We start from the raw sequence: 22,700 nt of genomic DNA, 5'->3' as shown, positions 1-22,700 counted from the left end.
CTTAGAAGTGTGAGGAGGAAGTTTAAATTTAGGTTGTGGGTTTGTCCTCAGGTCTGGTGAGGTTAGTGTTTGTGATGTGAAATCATATTTGAATGTCACGACACCAAAGTTTCTTAAATCTCTGAGTGGATCATGTTTAAAAATCCCCTGCAGCTTTACACCTGATGAGTCTCATGATGATTCACCAGTGTTTGGTGTTTGGATAAAAAGTGATTATGACTTTGGCCCAAACTCAGAAAATGTGATCTTTAACAGCAGTCTGCAGAACAACACATATCCAATGGAAATGACTGGAGACCTGAAAAAGAAAAACTGTACGACTTTGTTCAATAATTTAACCTCAGAATATTCAAACATCACAGACTGTTTAATGAAGCTGCAGAAGGAGGAGGTCATTGACAGACAGCTGTTTTACAGACTCTAAACTGGTGAGTCCATTTCTTACATCTATGGCCTCCCACAAATCCACAAAGAAGGACCACACCCCAGACCCATTGTCTGTAGCACAGACTCCATCACAGACAATGTGGCCAAACATCTGAAGGAGCAGAATTTATCAGCAAAATCAAACATCTCCAATTTGATTCAGATGAGACCATGGTTTCATTTGATGTGACCTCTTTTAACTTGTTTCCTCACATCAGTCGTGGTGGAGGCAGCAAAGAGGAGGCTACTGCAGGACACTAAGCTAAAAGAGAGAACTAAACTGACACCGGACCAAATCTGCAAACTGCTGGAAATGTGTTTAAATACCACACATTTCCAGTTTAGAGGAAACGTCTACAGGCAAATCCACAGCTGTGCCATGGGCTCACTGGTCTCACCGATTATGACAAACTTATACATGGAACAATTTGAACAGGAGGCTTTGGACTCATTTCCAGGCTCCACCCACACATTGGTATCGATATGTGGAGGACAACTGGACCAAAATCTAAATTCAAGATCTGGAACATTTCACATATTAATGCTGTGGATCCAGTTCACACAGAAAGAAGCCAAGGAGAACAAACTGTCCTTCTTAGATTGTGCAGTAACAATAGGAGAGGACCAGTGTCTCCAGGTAGAAGTCTTCAGGAAGCCCCCACACACTGACCAATACCTGCTGTTTGATTCACACCATCCACTGCAGCACAAACTCAGAGTTATCCCTACTCTACAACACAGAGCTCAAGTGGTGCCCACAAACACAGAGGGAAAAGTGAAGGAGGAACAACATGTGGACAAATCCCTCTCTGCTTGTGGATGTCCAAACTGGGCCTTCAGTAGATCTAAGAGCTAAAAAAACAGGACAACAGGGAATCTGAACCCAAAAGGAAAGGTTTAACTATTCCTTACACAGCAGGTGTGTCTGAAAAACTTCAGAGAATTTTCACACCCTGTGAATTTCCTGTCTATTTCAAACCTACAAACACTTTAAGACAGAAACTGGTCCATCCAAAGGACAAAACCCCAAGACATAAACAAAGTAATGAAGTCTACTCCATTCAGTGTAGTGAAGAGAGCAGTGAGCGTTACACTGGAGAAACTAAACAGACACTCCATAAGAGAATGGACCAACACAGAGAGAGAGAGCTCCTCAGGACCACAGTCTGCTGTTCATCTCCATCTCAAAGACAAAATTAAAATTATGATCACTTTTTATCCAAACACCAAACACTGGTGAATCATCATGAGACTCATCAGGTGTAAAGCTGCAGGGGATTTTTAAACATGATCCACTCAGAGATTTAAGAAACTTTGGTGTCGTGACATTCAAATATGATTTCACATCACAAACACCCAGGACAACTGTAAGCAAATATTTACTCATTTAAAAGAATAAAATAGTATTTGTATTTAAAGTTTTTGCACATGTAGCATCAATAATTCTCTTACCTGGACAAAGCAGTAACAGTAGAACCACTGGAGTTACACTGATACATCGAGCTGCTGCTGCCATGCTTCTCTGCTACAACAAAAAACAACACAGCAGTATTCATCTGTATATTCTGAAGTGTTTTATTAATTATTTTTATTACTGATGTATTTTTTATTAAGTCTAACCTCACCAGACCAGAGGACAAACCCACAACCTAAACTTGAATTTCCTCTTCACACTTCTATCTGTAGGTGTGAAGTGTGAGCGTGAGTCTCCAAATGTGCTCAATGTGCCGTGTTTCCTGTTAAAGAAGAATGTTCCCCTTCTATTTTATTTGCTCTGTTATTACTTCATTCTCCAATTATTATTTTATTAATCGGTGAAACATGTAGTATTTGTCTCCATCATCATGTTGGTGCAGATGCTGCTGTGATGTGCAGCCACAGGAGCAGCCCACAACTCCATGACTCTGTGTTGTGATGGAATAAAGTTACAGATGGAAGCTTTAATTGTTCCATACAGTAGATTTACAAATATCTGAAAACATTATAAGTACAAATTATTGTGAATAGTAAAAACAAATGAATGAACAGTGGACTATGATGTTGAGTCCACGGTGCTGCCAACTTCACCTTTCTCTTTGTGGTTTGATCTGTCTGTCAGATGACAAGAACAAAAAAATACAGAAGCTGAAGCCACGGAAATGAAGTCACTGTTAATATAAAACTCACAAAGACGATTAAGAGATTCACTGTCGACTCTGGAGTAGGTTCGTTAAGCAGAGCACTAACAGCTCAAGTTATTTTTTTATTGTTAATTCTGAAGCTATAATGAATATGCTCATTCAAATTATACAACTTTTACTGCTGTGTTCAGGTGAGTTAAGTTTATTTAATTCAGGACTTGTTAAACGTGAGAATAAAGAGTATTCACCACAGTCATTTATAATGTGTATTTATATTCAGTATTTGTAAGAATAAACATGACATGAATGATTACATGGTGAACACCTGTGTGTACTCTGCATTTTCTGTTACTGTCATTTTAACCCTGTGCATGTTTTACAGGAGCTGATGGTTGTGATTTACCAAATGGTCTCTCCATTAAAACTCCAAGTCCAATGGAGGCTCTGAGTGGCTCCTGTTTGTGGATCCCATGCACCTATAAAGTTTTACCACAATATGACATAAACACTGCAGACCCTGTCACTGGCATTTGGTTTAAAGGTGATCGTTGGTCACAGTATAAGTTTTCAGTCAGTGGAGACTCCAGTAAGTCTTATCCCATGAATTTCACTGGGAACCTGAAAAACAAAAACTGCACCACAATGTTTTATAATTTAAGCAAAAGCCACAATGAGAAATATTACTTCAGAGTAGAGAACAGTGGTTTTAAGGGCACAGCTGTTTGTGACTCTCTTCAAATAAAAGTCAGAGGTAAGAAACTTTTACTATTTATTCAAAGGTTAATCAAGAAAAAAAATATTAAAACCTTGTGATGTTATGTCTTTATTTTATACACATGACCTCATTTTTAAAGGGAAAAAATAGTTTGTGCAAAACCCAAGACCAATTGAATATTCTACTGTCTGAATTTTAATCAAACTTTTATTCTTATATTCTGTGTATTTCACTGTTTAGGATTTACATTCAATCAGATCCAATGTTTGTTTCTACAGTTTCATCTCTGAATAGCAGTTTGTTTTACAATCAAACAGTATTTTGTTGACACAGGTTTATATTCAAAGGGACAAACTGCTTTTCCACATTAGTTTTGTCATCAGGTTCTAACATACACCTGTTATAAACAAGTTTGAATGTTTGAGTGACATTTTCACTCTACTTCTGTGCACAGTAAATAGCCTCCACTCCCATCTGACGAGCATCAGCTTAGGTCTTGGTTTATTGCCTTTTTTAGATTGTAATGTTCTCCCCAAATGTTTTTACTCTTCTCAGACTCTCCCTGGAGCCCCACAATAGAAGTCTCTGGTAAACAGACAGAGACAGAGGTGGTGACTATAACCTGCTCAGCTGTCACTCCCTGTCCACACGCCCCTCCTCAGCTCACATGGGACCTCCACCAAGGCACTGCCCACATCACAGAGACCAACGGGACATTTACCACTAAAATCACACAGAACATCACTCTGACAGACGCCCATGATGGACTAATGATAAAGTGTAATGCAGCGTATCCTGTGAGTGGAGGATTTAAAATGGCCGACAGTAAAGTGACTCTCAGTGTCTCATGTGAGTGAAACACACTGATGGATTCAGTCTGTTTACACTGAGATATTACTGCTGTGCCTGAATTGTTCCACATTATGGCATTAAACTTACCCGTCTGTCCTCAGATGGTCCTAAAAACAGCTCAGTGGAGGTCAGTCCGTCCGGTTCACTGTCAGCAGGTCAGTCAGTGACGCTGAGCTGCTCCAGCAGAGCCAAGCCTCCTGTCCACCACTTCACCTGGTTCAGACACAGCTCACAGGGACCAGCCAATGTCAGCCAGGGACACACGTACAGCTTCAACCTCACTGAAGAGGGACAGTACTATTGTGTGGCCTCAAATACACTTGGAAATGGGACGTCTCCAGACATTCACCTGAGGATAAATGGTAGGTTACCATTCAATTTAAAGTGTGATTAAACATCTAAACTACCCTGCAAAAAAGACTACGTACCATAGATAATACTATTAAACACCATATACATAGTTCACTAGTGAAAACAGTGAATTTGGTGTTTAGTTCCACTTTTAAGAACATGAAGATATAAAACAGTCTTATTAAATGTAAATAAAATAAATAATAAGGAGACTCATAAAACATGGGTATACAAAAGTATAAAAAAAATGCTCTTTGGGTGTTTCCCAGGACATTGTGGAGACATTTTGCATTGATACTGACCAGCAGAAACATGCACAGACAGAGTCCAGATGGTGCTCAAGCACCAGCCCCTTTGCCTTAAGAACAACTGATGAAATAGTAGGTCTTTAGATTCAACAAATGTTTTAGACTGGACTGTTGTCTGGAACATTTGTGCCCAGCGTAAGGCTGCAGCTCAGAGACTGCTCACTCAGTGCACTGAGAGCAGTGGAGGAGCAGAGAACCACGGACAGAAGAGTGCAGTTTTTCAATAAAAAGTAGGCCAGTTGTTAAAGTCTAATAAAGATGTACAATTTAAAAGTTAAAACCAGAAGGTTACATACAAACACAAATGCTTTTTTTTCTCACTATCTGACGTGAAATTTATTTCTTACTTATTTTATGTCAATGAAGATTACTAAAATTATAATGAGAAGAATTTTTTAAAACTATTTTTCATCAGTTTGTTCAAAGTCAGAATCTTACATATGGTAAAATTCCTACGCCTTTAAACAATCTGAGAAAACCCAGATGTCATGTCTTTGGAAGCTTCTGATCGATTTATTGACAACATTTGAGTTAATTAGAGACACATCTGTGGATGTATTTGAAGACACACCTGACCTAAAACAGGAAAAGTTTAGTCTGATTTCATGTCAGACAGTGAGGAAAAAAAAAAAAAAAAAAAAAAAAACGAGAAAAAAACCCCATTGTGTTTTTTTATATAGTGCATGTAAATTTCTGGTTTCAACTGTATATATCCCATTGTTCTGTATCAGTAGTATAAATAGGTTTTCTTCACTTAAATCATCTCAGATTACAGGAAATTACAACTATTTGATCAAAAAGCTGCTGAGGTAGAACCCACAGACATGATGGGTTCTCACATGATCCTGTTTTGCTCTGCCTTCCTTATTTTTTAATATTCTTATTGGTCTCAGTTCTGCTACTCTCCAGCAGGCACACAGCTAAAAGAAACCTCTAAACAGGCAAAAATCATATTAATTTACTTCTTTTTTTTTATTTTTTTTTATTGATGAGTTCATTTCAATTGACATAAAAAGTTCCCTTGTTTTCTTGGAGCACCTGCCCCTCAAAATGTCTGTGCTCGTCCCTACTGGCCGGTCCACACTGAATTACTTTGCATAATCATTTTCAGACCCAGCTGGTTTCCCGTGGTATGCCATTCTCAGTGCAGGTATAGGCCTCCTGCTTGTCGTCTGTCTAATTGTTTTTTTGTAAGTATCACGAATCAACAATGAACCAATACATCTCACCAGGCTTGGGTGTTTAGGCCATTTTATTGGAAAAGCCAATTTTGTGATAGTACCTCAACATATAGGGCCTGGTACTGGAGACATTTATCACATTTACGGATGTTTTTAGGCATTTCAAACCAAGATGTCAGGCTCCAGAAGAAGAGGTGAGCCGTGAGTTGAATCACTTTATCACTGTCACATTCACTTTGTATAATGTTTCATTACAGGAAGAGGAAGAACATTATGTTCATTTTTGGATTATAAAATCAAGATTATGGACCAGGGAAACCGCACAGCCGCAGGTGAGTCACAAGATGAAGAGATTCAATTTATCTTTAGCAATTGAAGTCAATTTTTATATTTCCTTGTCCACAGGAAACAGAAGAATCGCCTTATGTCAATGTTTCTCCATCGAGACACAGAAGAGAAGATCGATGAAGGCTGAAGAGCAGGGCTGCAACTAACCATTATTTTAGTAGTCAACTATAGTAATTGAGTTTTTTTCTAGTTAGCTGACTTCACAAACGATTTATAGACTTTTGTGTACAGAGATTTTTGGAAATGTGTAATTGATTAAAATCACAATTTTAATGCTAATGTCATGAAATGCCTTTTGGACGTGTCTCATTGACAAACGATTATTAAAGTGGTCATTGATTTTTCAGTTTTATTGTAGCAGTGGAATTCTATTTAAAACAATATGAAACAATGAAACAACCAAGTACCTTAGTCTAGAAAAGTCAGTTAATCCACTTCATCTGGACCATGACCAGTTCTTGTGCATTTACACACACGACCCAAAAAGTACTATGTGGCTGGAAGAAAATAAATGATTAAACAAATAAATAAATCTGCAGTAACCCCAACCGGTCCAGCAAGAGGCGCTGTTGAACATCTTCATACAAAACATATTCTACACAATAGAGTAAAAAGGAAAGTAAAGAGGTTTTATGATGCTATCTGTATACTATATCTATCTATATTATATAATCTATATTATAAAAATGTAACATATAGAGCTCAACAGTGACGCTCAACCCCCGGGTCCAGAAGTACATTTCTCACTCATTTTTGCCATAGACAACCCATTTTTAAGTTTGAAATCTTGTTCAGGAATAATCAGGGAGGTGGTGACTAATGAACACAAGACTTTACTTTTTATACTGAAAGTATAACCCATAAAGTTATTAAAACATTTTTCAGAATCTTGAATTTACACATTCTTTTTGGAAATAAATGAATAAATAAATAAATCAATCAGAAGTGGCAATGAACCACTGTACAGTAAAGGAATAAACACCATGCTCTATTTAAGCCATTACATGTATTCACTGGGCTCAATATCACATTTATTCTACATCTCCTTCCTCCCTCATCCCCCCGCATGTTCGTGAGCTCATGCTGGCGCGTTTTTGGCAGCCACTGCTCGTATGAATTATAATTTTGTGATAATTGCTTTGTTAATGGACTTTGCATTTGTGGTCTACGTGTGGACAATTTAATCCATCTAACCATCACACTACCTGATCGAACGGTCAATAGTGTTGATGTGTGTCACCTGCTGCTACCTGTTGCTTCCCTCCACATTTAAAGTCCAACCCGGCTACGTTGATCTCCTGGGTGCGGCTTGTCTTAACCTGGTTCATCCTGTCTGTAATCCACCATTCTTCACAAGCACTGTTCCAGTATGCACCCACGGAGTTTTTCCTATACAGAAGTCCATACAATCCACCAGCACCTGCTCTACTTCAGCACCCGGACATACTGTATGTGCCCCGGGCAGAGTTACACACCACAAGGATATTATCACAGACATCGCAGCATTTTTATCTCACCTCATCACACTGTCACCGCACGTCAAACTCTTGGGGGATTTCAATATCCACATGGACAATTACAACAACCCACTTACCAAAGAATTCACCTCCTGTCTGGACAGTTCTGGTTTTAAACAATACGTCAATTTTCCCACACATAAAAAACACTCCCTGGACTTAATATGCTGTACTGGAATAACGCCATTGGACCTTCAAACCCATTACATCCCCTTCTCTGATCACCTGCTAATTTCATTCAATATCAACCTGTGTTTCAAAAAATCCAACCCACCTCGCACTGTACAGTTCTGTAATATCAAGGACATTAACCCGCACCATTTCTCATCACTCATCAATAACCTCCCCAGTGCTGAAGGCCTTTCTACAACAGATGAGTTTCTTACACTCTACAGCACTGTCATGATGCCTGTTTTTTTCCTGTCCTCCTGTGCTCTCTCCCCCTCCCCTACCTGTCTGCCTGGAGCTGGGCGGAGTTCCTTACTCCTCCCGCATGCACCTGGAGCGCATCAGCACAATTACCGTCACCTGCTGCTGAGTATATGAGGGCTCGGCAGACTACACTCGGAGCCAGACCGTCCGTGTGTAAACGTGAATGCTCCTGCTCAGTATTTGCAGCTTTGTTGCCCGTCTGCATGCTCTTATTGGATTTTTTGCCACCTTCCAGATTCCTGTCCTCGCTCGCTCCTGCCTCTGCGCTCCAGCTCCGGTACAGTCATCCCTCCGTCTTGCCACCTGTCCTGTCTTGGTCTCCGGCTTGCTGCCTGCCTCCTGTCCTGGGTCCCGCTCTCTGGACTACGCCGGCCCCACCTGTCCCGGTCTCGTCCCGCTCCTGTCTTCACTCCGGTCCTGGCTTTCCCGTCCCCGACCTGCACTCCGCTCGCCTGGCCTGCCTCCCGCTCCCTGGTTCCTCGTGTGTGTTTGAATGAACTGTTAAAGACTGAAATTCACTATTCTGTAAATAAACACTGTCAACTTGCCCTGAGTCTGCACTCCTTGGTCCGCACCCGCACAAGCCGTTACGACAAGCACACACCTCCACCACATACTCCACACCATAGCCCCACTCAAAACTCGGTCCGTCTCATTCGCTCACTCTGCACCCTGGTACACCCCCGCCCTCAGACACCTCAAAACACAAGGTCACAGACTGTACAGGAAAACTGGACTCATACACAAAGACATGTTCATCTCACACATCCTCCATTATAAACAGTCCATATCCACAGCAAGATCCACATACTACTCTAATTTAATCAGTTCACATGAAGGAAACTCAAACACTATTCTCACTCCTCTCAGATCACAAAAACCCTGGACTCACTTCCACCTCACCTCTATTCCTCAGAATTCTGCAATAACCTGGCTGCTTTCTTCACCACTAAAATTCAACTGATCCACCAGCAACTTAACCCTTCTGTTTCAAACCCACCCGTTTCATCTTCCGTTTCCCCAACGCACCTGCTTTCTTCTTTCACCCTGCCCTCTGTCACCCAAATCTCCACTTTCATTCAAAACTCCAAATCCTCCACCTCTCCCAACTGTTCTCATCAAAACCTCCATCCCTGTACTGTCCCCCTCTCATAACTGAAATCATTCACTCCTCTCTCACCTCCGGTACTGTTCCCTCCACCCTCAAAACTGCTGCCGTCACTCCGATACTCAAAAAACCCGGTTCTGATCCCTCTGACCTCAATAACTTTCGTCCCATTTCAAACCTACCCTTCATTTCCAAACTCCTTGAGAAAACAGTTGCTGCCCACCTCCACACCCATCTTTCCTCCAGTAACATCTACGAACAATTTCAATCTGGCTTCCGTCCCCTCCATAGCACTGAAACTGCCCTTCTGAAAATCACTAACGACCTCCTCCTCTCTGCTGACTCTGGTTCACTCTCCATCCTCCTCCTGCTAGACCTTAGTGCAGCATTTGACACCATTTCACACTCAATCCTCCTCGACAGACTTTCCTCCATTGGTGTCTCTGGTACTGCACTGCACTGTCTTTTAATCTATATTTGCTTTAATCTATATTAGTTGTTGTTTTTTTTTATGTATTTTTAATCATTTTACACTGTTTCATTTTGTATTGTTCTATTTTGGTGTCTTGATGTACGGTGACCTTGAGAGCCTTGAAAGGCGCCTAACAAATAAAATTTATTATTATTATTATTATTATTATTATTATTATTATTATTATTATTATTATCTATTTCACAGGAGTAAAGCTACTTGGCGCGAGTTGAAGTTTCTGGAGCGCCAAAAATACGATCCTTTACTATATTGCAAATAAAACACTAATCTAGTGTATACATATGTAAAATACTGCAATAGACATAAAAGCTCTAAATTATGAATGCATTGTGGACAAATTCATTGGCAAAAAATAAAGCACCAAATAAAATGTGCTGTTAGTCATTTAGAGACAGCCCATGTTCTAGCTCCTTGTTCTACAGGCGGCATGTATGTACAAAACACATTGTTCATTGATAATTACCTTTATAGAATTTATTCCAACATTGTTATTGCAACTGCCAGACAAATAAATCATGTTTTGATGGGGGTTTTTTTTACAACAAACCCTGTCATGGAAACTTCAAGAGCTGTAGGCACTGGGGGCAAAAGAAAGGAGGTGATAGGAGCAGGTCACAGTCCAGCTTCTAGGACAGGAGGAGCAAAGAACTGTTTGAAGAGGTCAATGATCGTACCCAAGACACCACAGCCCCTCAGAGAGGAGGGTGTGTCCACAGAGGTGGACAGTGCTGAGGAGAAGGAGGCAGTGAACGGAGGAGAGACTATCCTGCCACATTCACCTGAGTAAGTAATAAACTGAAGCAAATCTGTCTTTTTATCACAATGTTGTCAAACAATTATTACACAAAAATATTTGTGTTATTACTAGTCCCACTTCCAGGGCATGGAGGACAGAAGAGGATCCTGATGTGGCTCCACCAAAACTGAATTTGTTCCCAGGCGGACACCAGGAATCCAAGCTCCTCTAAATAGTGGAACTTACAGTCCTCTTGACATTTTCTCCTGTTTTTTTAGGCAGAGGGGTTGAGGGTCCTGTGCTCCAACACAAACAAAAGTGCTGCTCGACACCAGGAGAGAAGAGAAGAATTTCATTGGACTTCTGCTCTACATGGGAGTGATGAATCTTCCTAAAATGACAGACTACTGGAGAAAGCAGATCTTTGAAGTGCCCTTCCCTCCTAATGTCATGTCACGGAACAGGTTCAAGTGCATTTTGTAGTTTTTCCACACCTTGACCAGCCACTGGTCGACATGTGGACCCGCTGCAGGGCTGTTTATGTAGCAGGTACTGGGCCGGTACAACCGCCGCTACTAGTTTAAATTATTATTTGTAGGGGAGAGTTGGTTGCTGGAATAAACAAAGTGAGACGGACACATTAATTTCGTGCTGTCTTGGCTCGCTGCTACTGCCGCTAACAGGAAGCAGAAGCCTGACCTCTCGCAAACCGTCTTGCTGCACGTGCTGCCATCAAGTGGTGACAATCAGAATTATAATTGTTCAGTTATCAAAATAAAAACACCACTAATACTCATTTGTAAAATTACATTAAATAAAAACTATGAGACCACACATCGTGGGCGTCACATTTACATCCTCAGCAGCACATTTCAGTGGATGAATGGATGGCAGCCACAAAGGCAAGGCTGTCCTTCAAGCAGTAAATGATGGACAAGCCTACAAAATCGGGCATGAATTTTTTGTGTTGTGAACAACAATGGCTACACAGTCGACCAGCTGCACACGGGAAAGACCAAATCCCAAAGCTCAGCGAATGGACTGTCATTTGATGTTGCTTCCTCCCTTGTCCATGAGGACTACTTGAGAAGTGGGTGTATTGTCTATTATGACAATTTTTACACCAGCCCACAACTATTCTGCCTATTCCGGAACCTATGGAACTTACAGGCACGGGAGGATCGGGCTTCCCACGACACCAGAGAACTCCCTGAGAAATTTGCTGTTTGAAGGATGGGGACCTTTTATTTGTGAAGTAGATGGACACGAGGGAGGTGTCCATGTGTACAAATGTCCACTCAGTGTACACTGGAGAGACGGTGCTGGGGTGGACGAAAAAGGCAGATGACACGTATGAACGGGGCCTATCCCCAGGCCCACAGCGGTGGGCGAGTACAACCCCTACATGGGAGGAGTGGACACATCTGACCAGCTGCTGGGCACCAACACGGTCCACAGGAAAATGAGGAGGTGGAACATCACCGTTTTCACCAACAGGTTGATCATTTCAAAAGAGGACAGTCAAAGAGCCAAAAGGCCAGTATGGGACGGCTACTACAACTACTTCCATTACTACTACAACTACTCCCACTCCTACTCAACACTACCCAGGACTAACCCACACTCAGGTCTGCTGTCACAGGGAAATGGCTCCCTCTTCTGGGGAAAATGAGAAAAACTGAAATTTGATGTCGTGAATTTATGAGAACGTTTCAGAACTAGCATCAGTACTTCTACAACTACGACTAGTAGTGCTGGTACTAGTAGTAGTACTACTACAACCACAACTAGACTACAACTATAAACTACTACTACTACTACTCGACCATACCCAGCACAAGGGATGGGACAATATTAAAATTTAGACTAATGAACGACAGACCACGTCTTCACACTGTGGCTTCTGCTCTTCCCCATTTCATCAACACGTCTTGTGAGTCAAAGATGCTCTATTAATATTTACCTCTGTCTAAGTTTTATCTCTGTTCAATCGTCACTGTCAAAAGATACAGCACAGCTCAGGCCCATGGTGAACCCAAAACATGCAGAACAGATCAAAAGTGCAGATGGCAGGTTAGATTACTCATTTCATTAGTGATGATTTATTAATGAAGTTTATCATTTCACCTCCTGGTTGAACATGGGCAGCACACATGACATATGTAGAGGTCATTTCATGACTTTACCAAGTCACCTTTGTTATGGCGCTTGGCCTAACCCCTCCTCTCCCTGTGCTTCCCTGTTGTCTACTTATCCATGTGCCTTCATTACAGATGCAAAAAAGCTGCCAGTGACACTGTTTCCTAAGTGTTGGACCAGTTCTACGCTCCTCCTGGGTTGGCTCCGGTTCCCCGTCCGGTGGTTGATGCATCGTTCTCCCACACCATCAATCCACAGTCTGTACTTGCCAGTGCCGCCTGTGATAAAAGTGCCTCATACCTGCCCCACGATGCAGATGGATCATAGTAAACAGCTCGTCTTCACTTGATGTGCCTCATCGTTCACGTCAACATGTGTCTGTAGTTGTGTTGACACTTGAGGTCTCTAAACTTTTCGTGGCCTAACTGGTTCAGTTGTAATAATCTTATTGTGGAAAAACAAGCAAAACAATCTAAGATATGGCAGAAATTAGACTTTTAATGTGCCTCTTAACGGACGGAAAATGTGACAAAATGACTATAATTTCTATAATCGACCAATAATGTTCAGATATACACATCTATGGTGTTTTGGATCCTTTTGCGACACAGTGGACAGTTCTGATGCACCAGGTCTTGCCGCAGCAGAAAGTCTTTACAGTTCTTGCAGAGACAGAGGTGCTTGCATGGGAGGAGGAGAGCGGTTTTGTGGCGGTCCTGGCATATTACGCACCTGTCCTCTGGTTCACCCATCAGTCTAGGCGGGTCAGAAACAGGGTCAGGACGCTGCTCCTCTGTGGTGGGAGTAGATAAAGTTAATAATAAATCCATTATCTGCTGTTGGAGGTGACGCAGCATCACCAGTACAGGTTGAATCGCTTTTTGGCCAAACTGGAGAGCCGTGACAACCTGATTACTTGCGCATAGTTGCAGTTTGAGATATATTTGAGAAACAAAAAGTGAAACTTCCCTTCGTGTCTCCTCTGGCTTGATGTAGGCGATGGCAATAACAGCTATAACAGCAGCTACTATTGCAATTTGAACCAGTAAATACACCAAACTGTACAAGCAATACAAGACCCAAGTAAAAAGTGACCATAGGAACCCAATGGTGCCGATGCAGAGCGCACTGTTGAAAAATAAGCCCGGAGTGAATCTAGTCAAAATTATAAACTTAACCAAAAGTTCCACCAACAAGCAGAGCAGGAGATAGTAAGCAAAGTCTGATCCTTGACAAAGTAAAAATAGTAAATATAAAAAACCGAGGCATTTCCCGACATCAGAGAAAATCAGTTTTACGAAATCCATGATATGTTCTCCAAACACCAGGCCTGAGGTTTCGTTTTGACTTCTACGGAAGCTGTCATGACATATATGTGGTAACAGGTGTTGGAGCCTTAACCCAGTTTTGTAATTTTCGTAATAAGTTCATGATTTGGGGTTATTTTGGTGTTGTTATGGTTAAGATGATCATTTGGAGATTATTTGCTCACTAAATCATTTGATTTATTTATATTGTTAAAATTTCCGGTGGGCATGGGACTACATTACCCATGATGCACTGTTATTGTGTTATTGTGTACTGTTATTATTGTAGTTCCAGAAGACCCGTGGCCCGTGAGTTCGGTGCAGTTATTACGGTGTTAGGGGCGGAACTTCTTGTGTGTGAGCACGTGTGGGTTCATACAGTATTGTTTGTAATTGTGTATGAGTGTTGTATTTAGCCAGTTGATTCACAAATGTATCATTTTTATAGTTTGATGCCATAACTGTTATACAGTGCAGTACTCCACGTTTATTTACCTCGTTAATGCTTCAGTTGTGTCCATCCACTGTCCATCCTTTTGCAGCTGCCAATATCCTGCCCTGCATCTATTTGTCAATAGTGTATTTTGCACAGTTTTGTCCATTCAGCCATTATTACATTTTTATAAACACATTTTTACAAGGTTTACGTAGAAGTTAATTTATTGTGTTGTAGCGCCCACCTGTGCTATTTTGTGTAATATCATGACATTTTTTCTCTATTCATTTCACTGTAGTTCATTGGTGTTTCTGGTCTTTCTAATGCATATTTACTTTTGTCTTTTCTTTTCAGATAACCACACACACACACACACAAACCTGCAACTACCTTTATAGTAATGATCCCCTTAATGTCACCTGCTCCCTCCTCCTAAATAAACATCCCTGAACTGTACAAGTGGAGTTTGCCTGTTCCTTCTGACCGAGGTCTACTCAGTTGAAGACAGATCAGTAATCAGTGCATGCCAGATGTACACAGTACTCACATATATTTGAATATTGTATATTTGACAGATTTTATATTTTAATAAATTATTGCTAATAATAAGTTAATGTTTATTGTTTGTTTTATTTTGTGGTCTACAGCTCCTTATTTAAGACCTGTACAGGTGCACTATGGGAAAGTGCAGTGGAGCCAAACAGTTTTTTGACCTTCTGTTGCCCTGTAAATTCCCCCTTTTGTTTGTATTTGTATGTCCTGAGCAATGTGCAGTTTCAGTGAAGAGTTTTGAACTGCATTTGGATCGCTCTGTGGATTATTTCAATTTTGGGGAATTTTAAAAAGTGGGACAGGTTTTCAAAGCATCAAGTTATAACTTCACAAATGTTTGGACTTTACAATAGGACATGCATAACAAACTGTGAAACAGATGAAGCCCATGTGGGTTTGACGTCTGTCAATTTCACACATTATTTATCAGTAAAATCGTACTTAGATTTTCTATATATAAATAATAAATCCCCTCCTGAATGGCCAAACCCTGTGTGTAGTCCAATCCTTCCTACACAATGCAGAAGGTGTTAGCGCAGACACGCCGGCTACACAGACACAAAGCTGTTTTCAATCCTTTGTTGCATTTTTACCCTATAATTTAAAAAATGCAACAGCAAAACTATTCAGAACACAGACGGACACACAGTATCTTACATGAGTCACATTTGGAAATATGATATGGCAGAACTTGGCAACTTGCAAACAGTGTCAAATGTTAAAAAAGAATTGCTCTTTCTGTGTAAAATGGCAGTGTGCTGTTTAAACACTGAAGAAAACTGTGACATCCTTAACACAGACGACATTCACACTTGTCCTGGCTGTTTTGGTCCTGGTTTGATCCGAGTTCAGTCCTGGTTTAGTCCTGGTCTAGTCCCAGTTTTGACAGAGTGGTAAAGCTTTCATTTGTTTCACAAAATCAGATATAAATGACTGTCTCACCTTTTACTGTTATATTGTTGATCAAGATGCTGTAGACCTGAAGATTCTGTGACGTGAGGGTATGATTTTAGAAACGTCATTTTTGTATTTCAAATACATCCAATTGGACAATGGTCACTAAAATCAAGTGGAAAAACACCATTTGCCTCATAATTATGGGGTTTGTTTGTTAAGATTACATCAGTGAGTGAGACTTTATTCAGATTTGTAGGGTCAGGTCTAGTTGGATTAGAAATTAATTGTGTAAGATTTAGGCCATTGCGTCGGTCTTTCAAAGTTTCGGCCTCTTTCTCCAGCCAGTTAATATTTATATCACCCATTATCAGGGCCTCATAATTTTCCAGTTTAGAAAGCATCTTGAACAGATCATTAAGAGCATTTATAGGGGCTGAAGGGGCACGATAAATACCAGAAATAGCCAGTTTTTTATCAGGATCATTTGCGTAACTAACACAGACAGATACTCAAAAGAGTTAGGCTTTGTACAGGAGAATAGAAGATCCACAGACAGGTGACCTTTGACATAAAAGGCAACGCCACCTCCTTTAGACCTGCCTGTCACAGTGAAAAACTTTATACTTTTCAATATTGATTTCTTTATCACTTATTTTATTTGATAACCAGCTTTCAGAAAATTTAAATATATCTGGATCTGTTTGATCTGCCCAGACTTTAATGTAATCTAATTTAGATATAATACTACGCACATTCATGTGAATAATTCCAGTCCCTTCCTTGTTTTGAAGTTTTGCATATCAAATATGCCTGTCTTATTAGGGATAATAGCTTTATTTGTGTTTGATTGAGATTGATTTGACGCCTGAGAATTAGGTTTGTTATTATTAGTAATATTGATGTCAACCAAGTTACACGACCTCCGATCATTTCTTTCATTTCTATGAGATATTCTACGTGAAATATGCAATTGATGTGTTTTAATGCGGAATCTAAACCGGGGGGCACTGGTTTTGTCAAAGAGTCACGTGAGACGCTCTTTACCCTGTGCGTAAGTCTCATTCAGTAGGTTATTGATGTTTTATATGGACTTATTTGTTTTGATAGTTTTTTTGTTTGTGTTGTATTTAAACAGGGCACCCATGAAAAAGAGAGCCCAAGTGCTCTCATTGGGTCCCCCTGTATAAATAAAGATAATAAATAAATAAATAAATATATAAAACCACAATTTTAACTAAGGCAGAAGAAGCTGGGGACATTAAAGAGGGAAATCAGAAAGTATTACAAATATACACATTTATTTCATTTATTTTATCACAATCTTTAAAATACTATATATTTAATAAACATGAGCCACTTTATTTACACATTTATTTAATATAATAAGGAAACAAAAGTAAATGCAAGTAAACTTCTTAATAATGTGATCAGTGACACAAGAAAATCAGGCTGAATGAACTCTCCTGCAAATAAACAATATCAAAAGTCTTATTCAGTCACAGACTGAGCACAAAGATTCATTCACTCGCTGCCGTATAAATGCATAATTAATATTCAATATAAAGCGGCTCTAGTATTTGTTGTTTTGCAGGTATCTGATAAAATACAACATAAGCAGGAAACACTAAACACAAATGGTTTTAATCTTGATTTTCAATGACACGATTGACATGTGCTGCTGCCTCTGGGCTCTGTGGATAAGACGACACACAGAGTTAAACAGAGTGACAAAAGTGTATTCACAAAACTTTTACCTGTTCCTGTTTCTTGACACAAGTTGATCTAAACCAGCTGAAAATAAATAACAGGAATCAGTTTGACTTTTTTACTCACTCGTGGCCTCTACTCACTTATTAATGTGCTGCACATGTTCATCTTAAAGGGACACTGTGGCACTTTTTGGTGATGTTATTTCTTTGCCTCGAATGTTCCACAATAAGCATTAAGCTATAAACTCATCTATTTCCATGGAGACAAGCAGGTGACACCACCCAGACCAAGTTACAGGTCAGATCTGTGGAGAGGTGACCCCCCTCACAGTAAGAATGTAAAAACAACACCTGTAATTAAATAAATGCAAGACAAGACATATTTAATGCCATAGTGTGGAACATTCCAGGTAAATTAAAAAGATCTTCATGAAGACAAGTCAGACCCCCACCAGAAAAGTTACACAGTGCATCTTTAATATGACTTTTTATCCTCGTACTCATACTTAAGTAAAAAAAAAAAAAAACAAGTTTGTAAAAATCCAGCTTCACTAAATAAGTAGAAAGTAAAAGCAAAACAAATATTGTCTACACTTTAAACTGATATAATGCAGGTCTAATATCTGGAAACAATAACTTATTAGAATATACATTTTGGTCTCACCATTCCAGAAGGAGCAGGGAGCTGTAGAGCAGTATAATCCCACAGAGCTTCACTATGTTGTATGGACCAATCCAAGTCACAACACTGGGTCCAGACTCTGACAAAGGTAAAGATACAGACTGAATGAACTTCTGTTTCATCTCCTGTTCTTCTATGATTGGCATTATAAGAAATAAATAAATAACATTGTTAACTTCTTTAATGGCTTTCAGAGCCTTTCTGGTGGTTATAAAGAAGATTTTGGGGTGATTGAAGAGTCCGCTCCCCCAGCTGTCTCTGAGTGGACAAAACAGACATGCAACATGGCTGCAATTGACATTTCATTCTCATAAGTGGCCTGTAGGGGGAGCGCTACCACTAAAAATACTTATTTCTGCTTTAATATCTCTAAGAGCTCTACCAGTGATGTTTATGTTGAGTGTGGGATTCGAACAATCAACTTTTGAATCAGTTGTTACTTTATCCCCTCCCAACTGGAATTTCCCCAGTGTGGGACAAAGTTTATCTCATCTTATGTTATTCATTAGTGTCTTATATTGAATATTTGGATGGCAAACACTGATATTGGTTCAGAAAATACTGCACTTTAGGGTGACATACCTGTTATACTCAGTGTAACGGCTGGAGATGATTCATGTCCGAGTGTATTTGAGGCCACACAATAGTACTGTCCCTCTTCAGTGAGGTTGAAGCTGTACGTGTGTCCCTGGCTGACATTGGCTGGTCCCTGTGAGCTGTGTCTGAACCAGGTGAAGTGGTGGACAGGAGGCTTGGCTCTGCTGGAGCAGCTCAGCGTCACTGACTGACCTGCTGACAGTGAACCGGACGGACTGACCTCCACTGAGCTGTTTTTAGGACCATCTGAGGACAGACGGGTAAGTTTAATGCCATAATGTGGAACAATTCAGGCACAGCAGTAATATCTCAGTGTAAACAGACTGAATCCATCAGTGTGTTTCACTCACATGAGACACTGAGAGTCACGTTACTGTCGGCCATTTTGAATCCTCCACTCACAGGATACGCTGCATTACACTTTATCATTAGTCCATCATGGGCGTCTGTCAGAGTGATGTTCTGTGTGATTTTAGTGGTAAATGTCCCGTTGGTCTCTGTGATGTGGGCAGTGCCTTGGTGGAGGTCCCATGTGAGCTGAGGAGGGGCGTGTGGACAGGGAGTGACAGCTGAGCAGGTTATAGTCACCACCTCTGTCTCTGTCTGTTTACCAGAGACTTCTATTGTGGGGCTCCAGGGAGAGTCTGAGAAGAGTAAAAACATTTGGGGAGAACATTACAATCTAAAAAAGGCAATAAACCAAGACCTAAGCTGATGCTCGTCAGATGGGAGTGGAGGCTATTTACTGTGCACAGAAGTAGAGTGAAAATGTCATTCAAACATTCAAACTTGTTTATAACAGGTGTATGTTAGAACCTGATGACAAAACTAATGTGGAAAAGCAGTTTGTCCCTTTGAATATAAACCTGTGTCAACAAAATACTGTTGGATTGTAAAACAAACTGCTATTCAGAGATGAAACTGTAGAAACAAACATTGGAGCTGATTGAATGTAAATCCTAAACAGTGAAATACACAGAATATAAGAATAAAAGTTTGATTAAAATTCAGACAGTAGAATATTCAATTGGTCTTGGGTTTTGCACAAACTATTTTGTCCCTTTGCAAAAGAAGTACTGTAAATAAAATTAAAACATATTTGATCTTTTTCCCTCAGGAGAATGTTACAGATCGATGATAACACAAACTTCAAGACTAAAAAAGCTTTTTTCCAACAGATATCAATGTGCTGCATAATTCCTCTGTGTCTGTGTCTGTGCACATCAGAGGAAGTGACAAAGTGCAATTTCATCAGTTGTTTTTACAATGACAAAAAAGTAATAAATCTATCAACATCAAAAGGTTTTAATGCATTTTCTTTATTATTACATTCAAATAAATAGTAAAAGTTTCTTACCTCTGACTTTTATTTGAAGAGAGTCACAACGAGCTGTGGCCTTAAAACCACTGTTCTCTACTCTGAAGTAATATTTGTCATCGTGGCTTTTGCTTAAATTATAAAACATTGTGGTGCAGTTTTTGTTTTTCAGGTTCCCAGTGAAATTCATGGGATAAGACTTACTGGAGTCTCCACTGACTGAAAACGTATACTGTGACCAACGATCACCTTTAAACCAAAAGCCAGTGACAGGGTCTGCAGTGTTTATATCTATAGATTTAGTTAAAACTTTATAGGTGCATGGGATCCACAAACAGGAGCCACTCAGAGCCTCCATTGGACTTGGAGTTGTAAAGGACAAAGCATTTACTGGATCACAACCATCAGCTCCTGTAAAACATGCACAGGGTTAAAATGACAGTAACAGAAAATGCAGAGTACACACAGGTGTTCACCATGTAATCATTCATGTCATGTTTATTCTTACAAATACTGAATATAAATACACATTATAAAAGACTGTGGTGAATACTCTTTATTCTCACGTTTAACAAGTCCTGAATTAAATAAACTTAACTCACCTGAACACAGCAGTAAAAGTTGTATAATTTGAATGAGCATATTCATTATAGCTTCAGAATTAACAATAAAAAAATAACTTGAGCTGTTAGTGCTCTGCTTAACGAACCTACTCCAGAGTCGACAGTGAATCTCTTAATCGTCTTTGTGAGTTTTATATTAACAGTGACTTCATTTCCGTGGCTCCACCTTCTGTATTTTTTTGTTCTTGTCAAACCACAAAGAGAAAGGTGAAGTTGGCAGCACCGTGGACTCAACATCATAGTCCACTGTTCATTCATTTGTTTTTACTATTCACAATAATTTGTACTTATAATGTTTTCAGATATTTGTAAATCTACTGTATGGAACAATTAAAGCTTCCATCTGTAACTTTATTCCATCACAACACAGAGTCATGGAGCTGTGGGCTGCTCCTGTGGCTGCACATCACAGCAGCATCTGCACCAACATGATGATGGAGACAAATACTACGTGTTTCACCCATTAAAAAAATAATAATTGGACAATGAAGTAATAACAGAGCAAATAAAATAGAAGGGGAACATTCTTCTTTAACAGGAAACACGACACATTGAGCACATTTGGAGACTCACGCTCACTCTTCACACTTACAGATAGAAGTGTGAGGAGGAAATTTAAATTTTGTTTTTTAGTTTGTCCTCTGGTCTAGTGAGGTTAGAATTTATAATAAAAATAATTAATAAAACACTTCAGAATATACAGATGAATACTGCTGTGTTGTTTTTTGTTGTAGCAGAGAAGCATGGCAGCAGCAGCTCGATGTATCAGTGTAACTCCAGTGGTTCTACTGTTACTGCTTTGTCCAGGTAAGAGAATTACTGATGCTACATGTACAAAAACTTTAAATACAAACAATATTTTATTCTTTAAAATGAGTAAATATTTGCTTACAGTTGTCCTGGGTGTTTGTGATGTGAAATCATATTTGAATGTCACGACGCCAAAGTTTCTTAAATCTCTGAGTGGATCATGTTTAAAAATCCCCTGCAGCTTTACACCTGATGAGTCTCATGATGATTCACCAGTGTTTGGTGTTTGGATAAAAAGTGATTATGACTTTGGCCCAAACTCAGAAAATGTGATCTTTAACAGCAGTCTGCAGAACAACACATATCCAATGGAAATGACTGGAGACCTGAAAAAGAAAAACTGTACGACTTTGTTCAATAATTTAACCTCAGAATATTCAAACATCACAGACGGTTTAATGAAGCTGCAGAAGGAGGAGGTCATTGACAGACAGCTGTTTTACAGACTCTAAACTGGTGAGTCCATTTCTTAAAAAGGAGACGGACTTTGTCGTGACAAGAAAGACGCTAGGCTGGTGGGTGGAGACAAAGCTGGTCTGCGGTCCTCTCACTCCAGGAAAGTGGCGTCAAAGACTAAATTTCATAATCTAAATGATAACAGCTAGTGTGAAAAGAAGGTTTATATGTTACAGTAAATCTGCCCTCTCTGTAAAAAAGTACAGAGTACAGAACTATTAGTTTATTATTATTATTAGTTCTATAGTAGACACTACTCTACAGGCGCCAATCTATTTCACAGGAGTAAAGCTACTTGGCGCGAGTTGAAGTACTGGTGTGAGTAGACGTTTTTGGAGTGCCAGAAATACTATCCTTTACTATACTGCAAATAAAACACTAATCTAGTGTATGTATATGTAAAATACTGCATTAGACATAAAAGCTCTAAATTATGAATGCATTGTGGACAAATTCATTGGCAAAAAATAAAGCACCAAATAAAATGTGCTGTTAGTCATTTAGAGACAGCTCATGTTCTAGCTCCTTGTTCTACAGGCGGCATGTATGTACAAAACACATTGTTCATTGATAATTACCTTTATAGA

The 22,700-nt window shown here is 39.7% G+C and overlaps 2 protein-coding genes and 1 long non-coding RNA gene across 3 annotated transcripts; 1 reads left to right on the top strand and 2 right to left on the bottom strand.

Moving 5' to 3' along the window:
* The first annotated feature begins 3,113 nt into the window (after positions 1 to 3,113).
* On the top strand, positions 3,114 to 6,447 carry LOC117388128 (B-cell receptor CD22-like). Its single transcript, XM_055230297.1, has 6 exons — positions 3,114 to 3,297; positions 3,817 to 4,110; positions 4,215 to 4,475; positions 5,884 to 5,922; positions 6,211 to 6,285; positions 6,359 to 6,447. The coding sequence occupies exons 1-6, from the start codon at positions 3,147 to 3,149 to the stop codon at positions 6,445 to 6,447; spliced, it is 909 nt and encodes a 302-aa protein (XP_055086272.1). The 5' UTR covers positions 3,114 to 3,146.
* An 11,018-nt stretch (positions 6,448 to 17,465) lies between these two features.
* On the bottom strand, positions 17,466 to 18,350 carry LOC117388242 (uncharacterized). The gene is made up of 3 exons (XR_004542814.2): positions 18,292 to 18,350; positions 17,673 to 17,709; positions 17,466 to 17,609 (listed from the first exon to the last, which is right to left on the bottom strand). It is a non-coding gene; the product is annotated as an uncharacterized LOC117388242 (long non-coding RNA).
* Positions 18,351 to 18,517: 167 nt separating this feature from the next.
* On the bottom strand, positions 18,518 to 20,582 carry LOC129457259 (B-cell receptor CD22-like). The gene is made up of 4 exons (XM_055230296.1): positions 20,264 to 20,582; positions 19,257 to 19,550; positions 18,892 to 19,152; positions 18,518 to 18,567 (listed from the first exon to the last, which is right to left on the bottom strand). The coding sequence occupies exons 1-4, from the start codon at positions 20,580 to 20,582 to the stop codon at positions 18,518 to 18,520; spliced, it is 924 nt and encodes a 307-aa protein (XP_055086271.1).
* Positions 20,583 to 22,700: the final 2,118 nt, after the last annotated feature.

This window comes from Periophthalmus magnuspinnatus, chromosome 20 (genome assembly GCF_009829125.3).
Source record: "Periophthalmus magnuspinnatus isolate fPerMag1 chromosome 20, fPerMag1.2.pri, whole genome shotgun sequence".
Lineage (NCBI taxonomy): Eukaryota > Metazoa > Chordata > Actinopteri > Gobiiformes > Gobiidae > Periophthalmus > Periophthalmus magnuspinnatus.
The sequence above is the reverse complement of the archived record's forward strand: the minus strand, read 5'-3'. Positions and strand labels throughout refer to the sequence as shown.

What these genes read in the sequence shown, in the direction of transcription:
- LOC117388128 (XM_055230297.1), top strand. Translation starts at nt 3,147, where the DNA reads ATGAATTTCACTGGGAACCTGAAAAACAAAAACTGCACCACAATGTTT. An exon ending in TCTTCAAATAAAAGTCAGAG is followed by an intron (nt 3,298 to 3,816) that starts GTAAGAAACTTT and finishes TACTCTTCTCAG; the next exon opens with ACTCTCCCTGGAGCCCCACA. An exon ending in AGTGACTCTCAGTGTCTCAT is followed by an intron (nt 4,111 to 4,214) that starts GTGAGTGAAACA and finishes GTCTGTCCTCAG; the next exon opens with ATGGTCCTAAAAACAGCTCA.
- LOC129457259 (XM_055230296.1), bottom strand. Translation starts at nt 20,582, where the DNA reads ATGGAGGCTCTGAGTGGCTCCTGTTTGTGGATCCCATGCACCTATAAA. An exon ending in CGTGACTCTCAGTGTCTCAT is followed by an intron (nt 19,153 to 19,256) that starts GTGAGTGAAACA and finishes GTCTGTCCTCAG; the next exon opens with ATGGTCCTAAAAACAGCTCA. An exon ending in CGTTACACTGAGTATAACAG is followed by an intron (nt 18,568 to 18,891) that starts GTATGTCACCCT and finishes TTGTCCACTCAG; the next exon opens with AGACAGCTGGGGGAGCGGAC.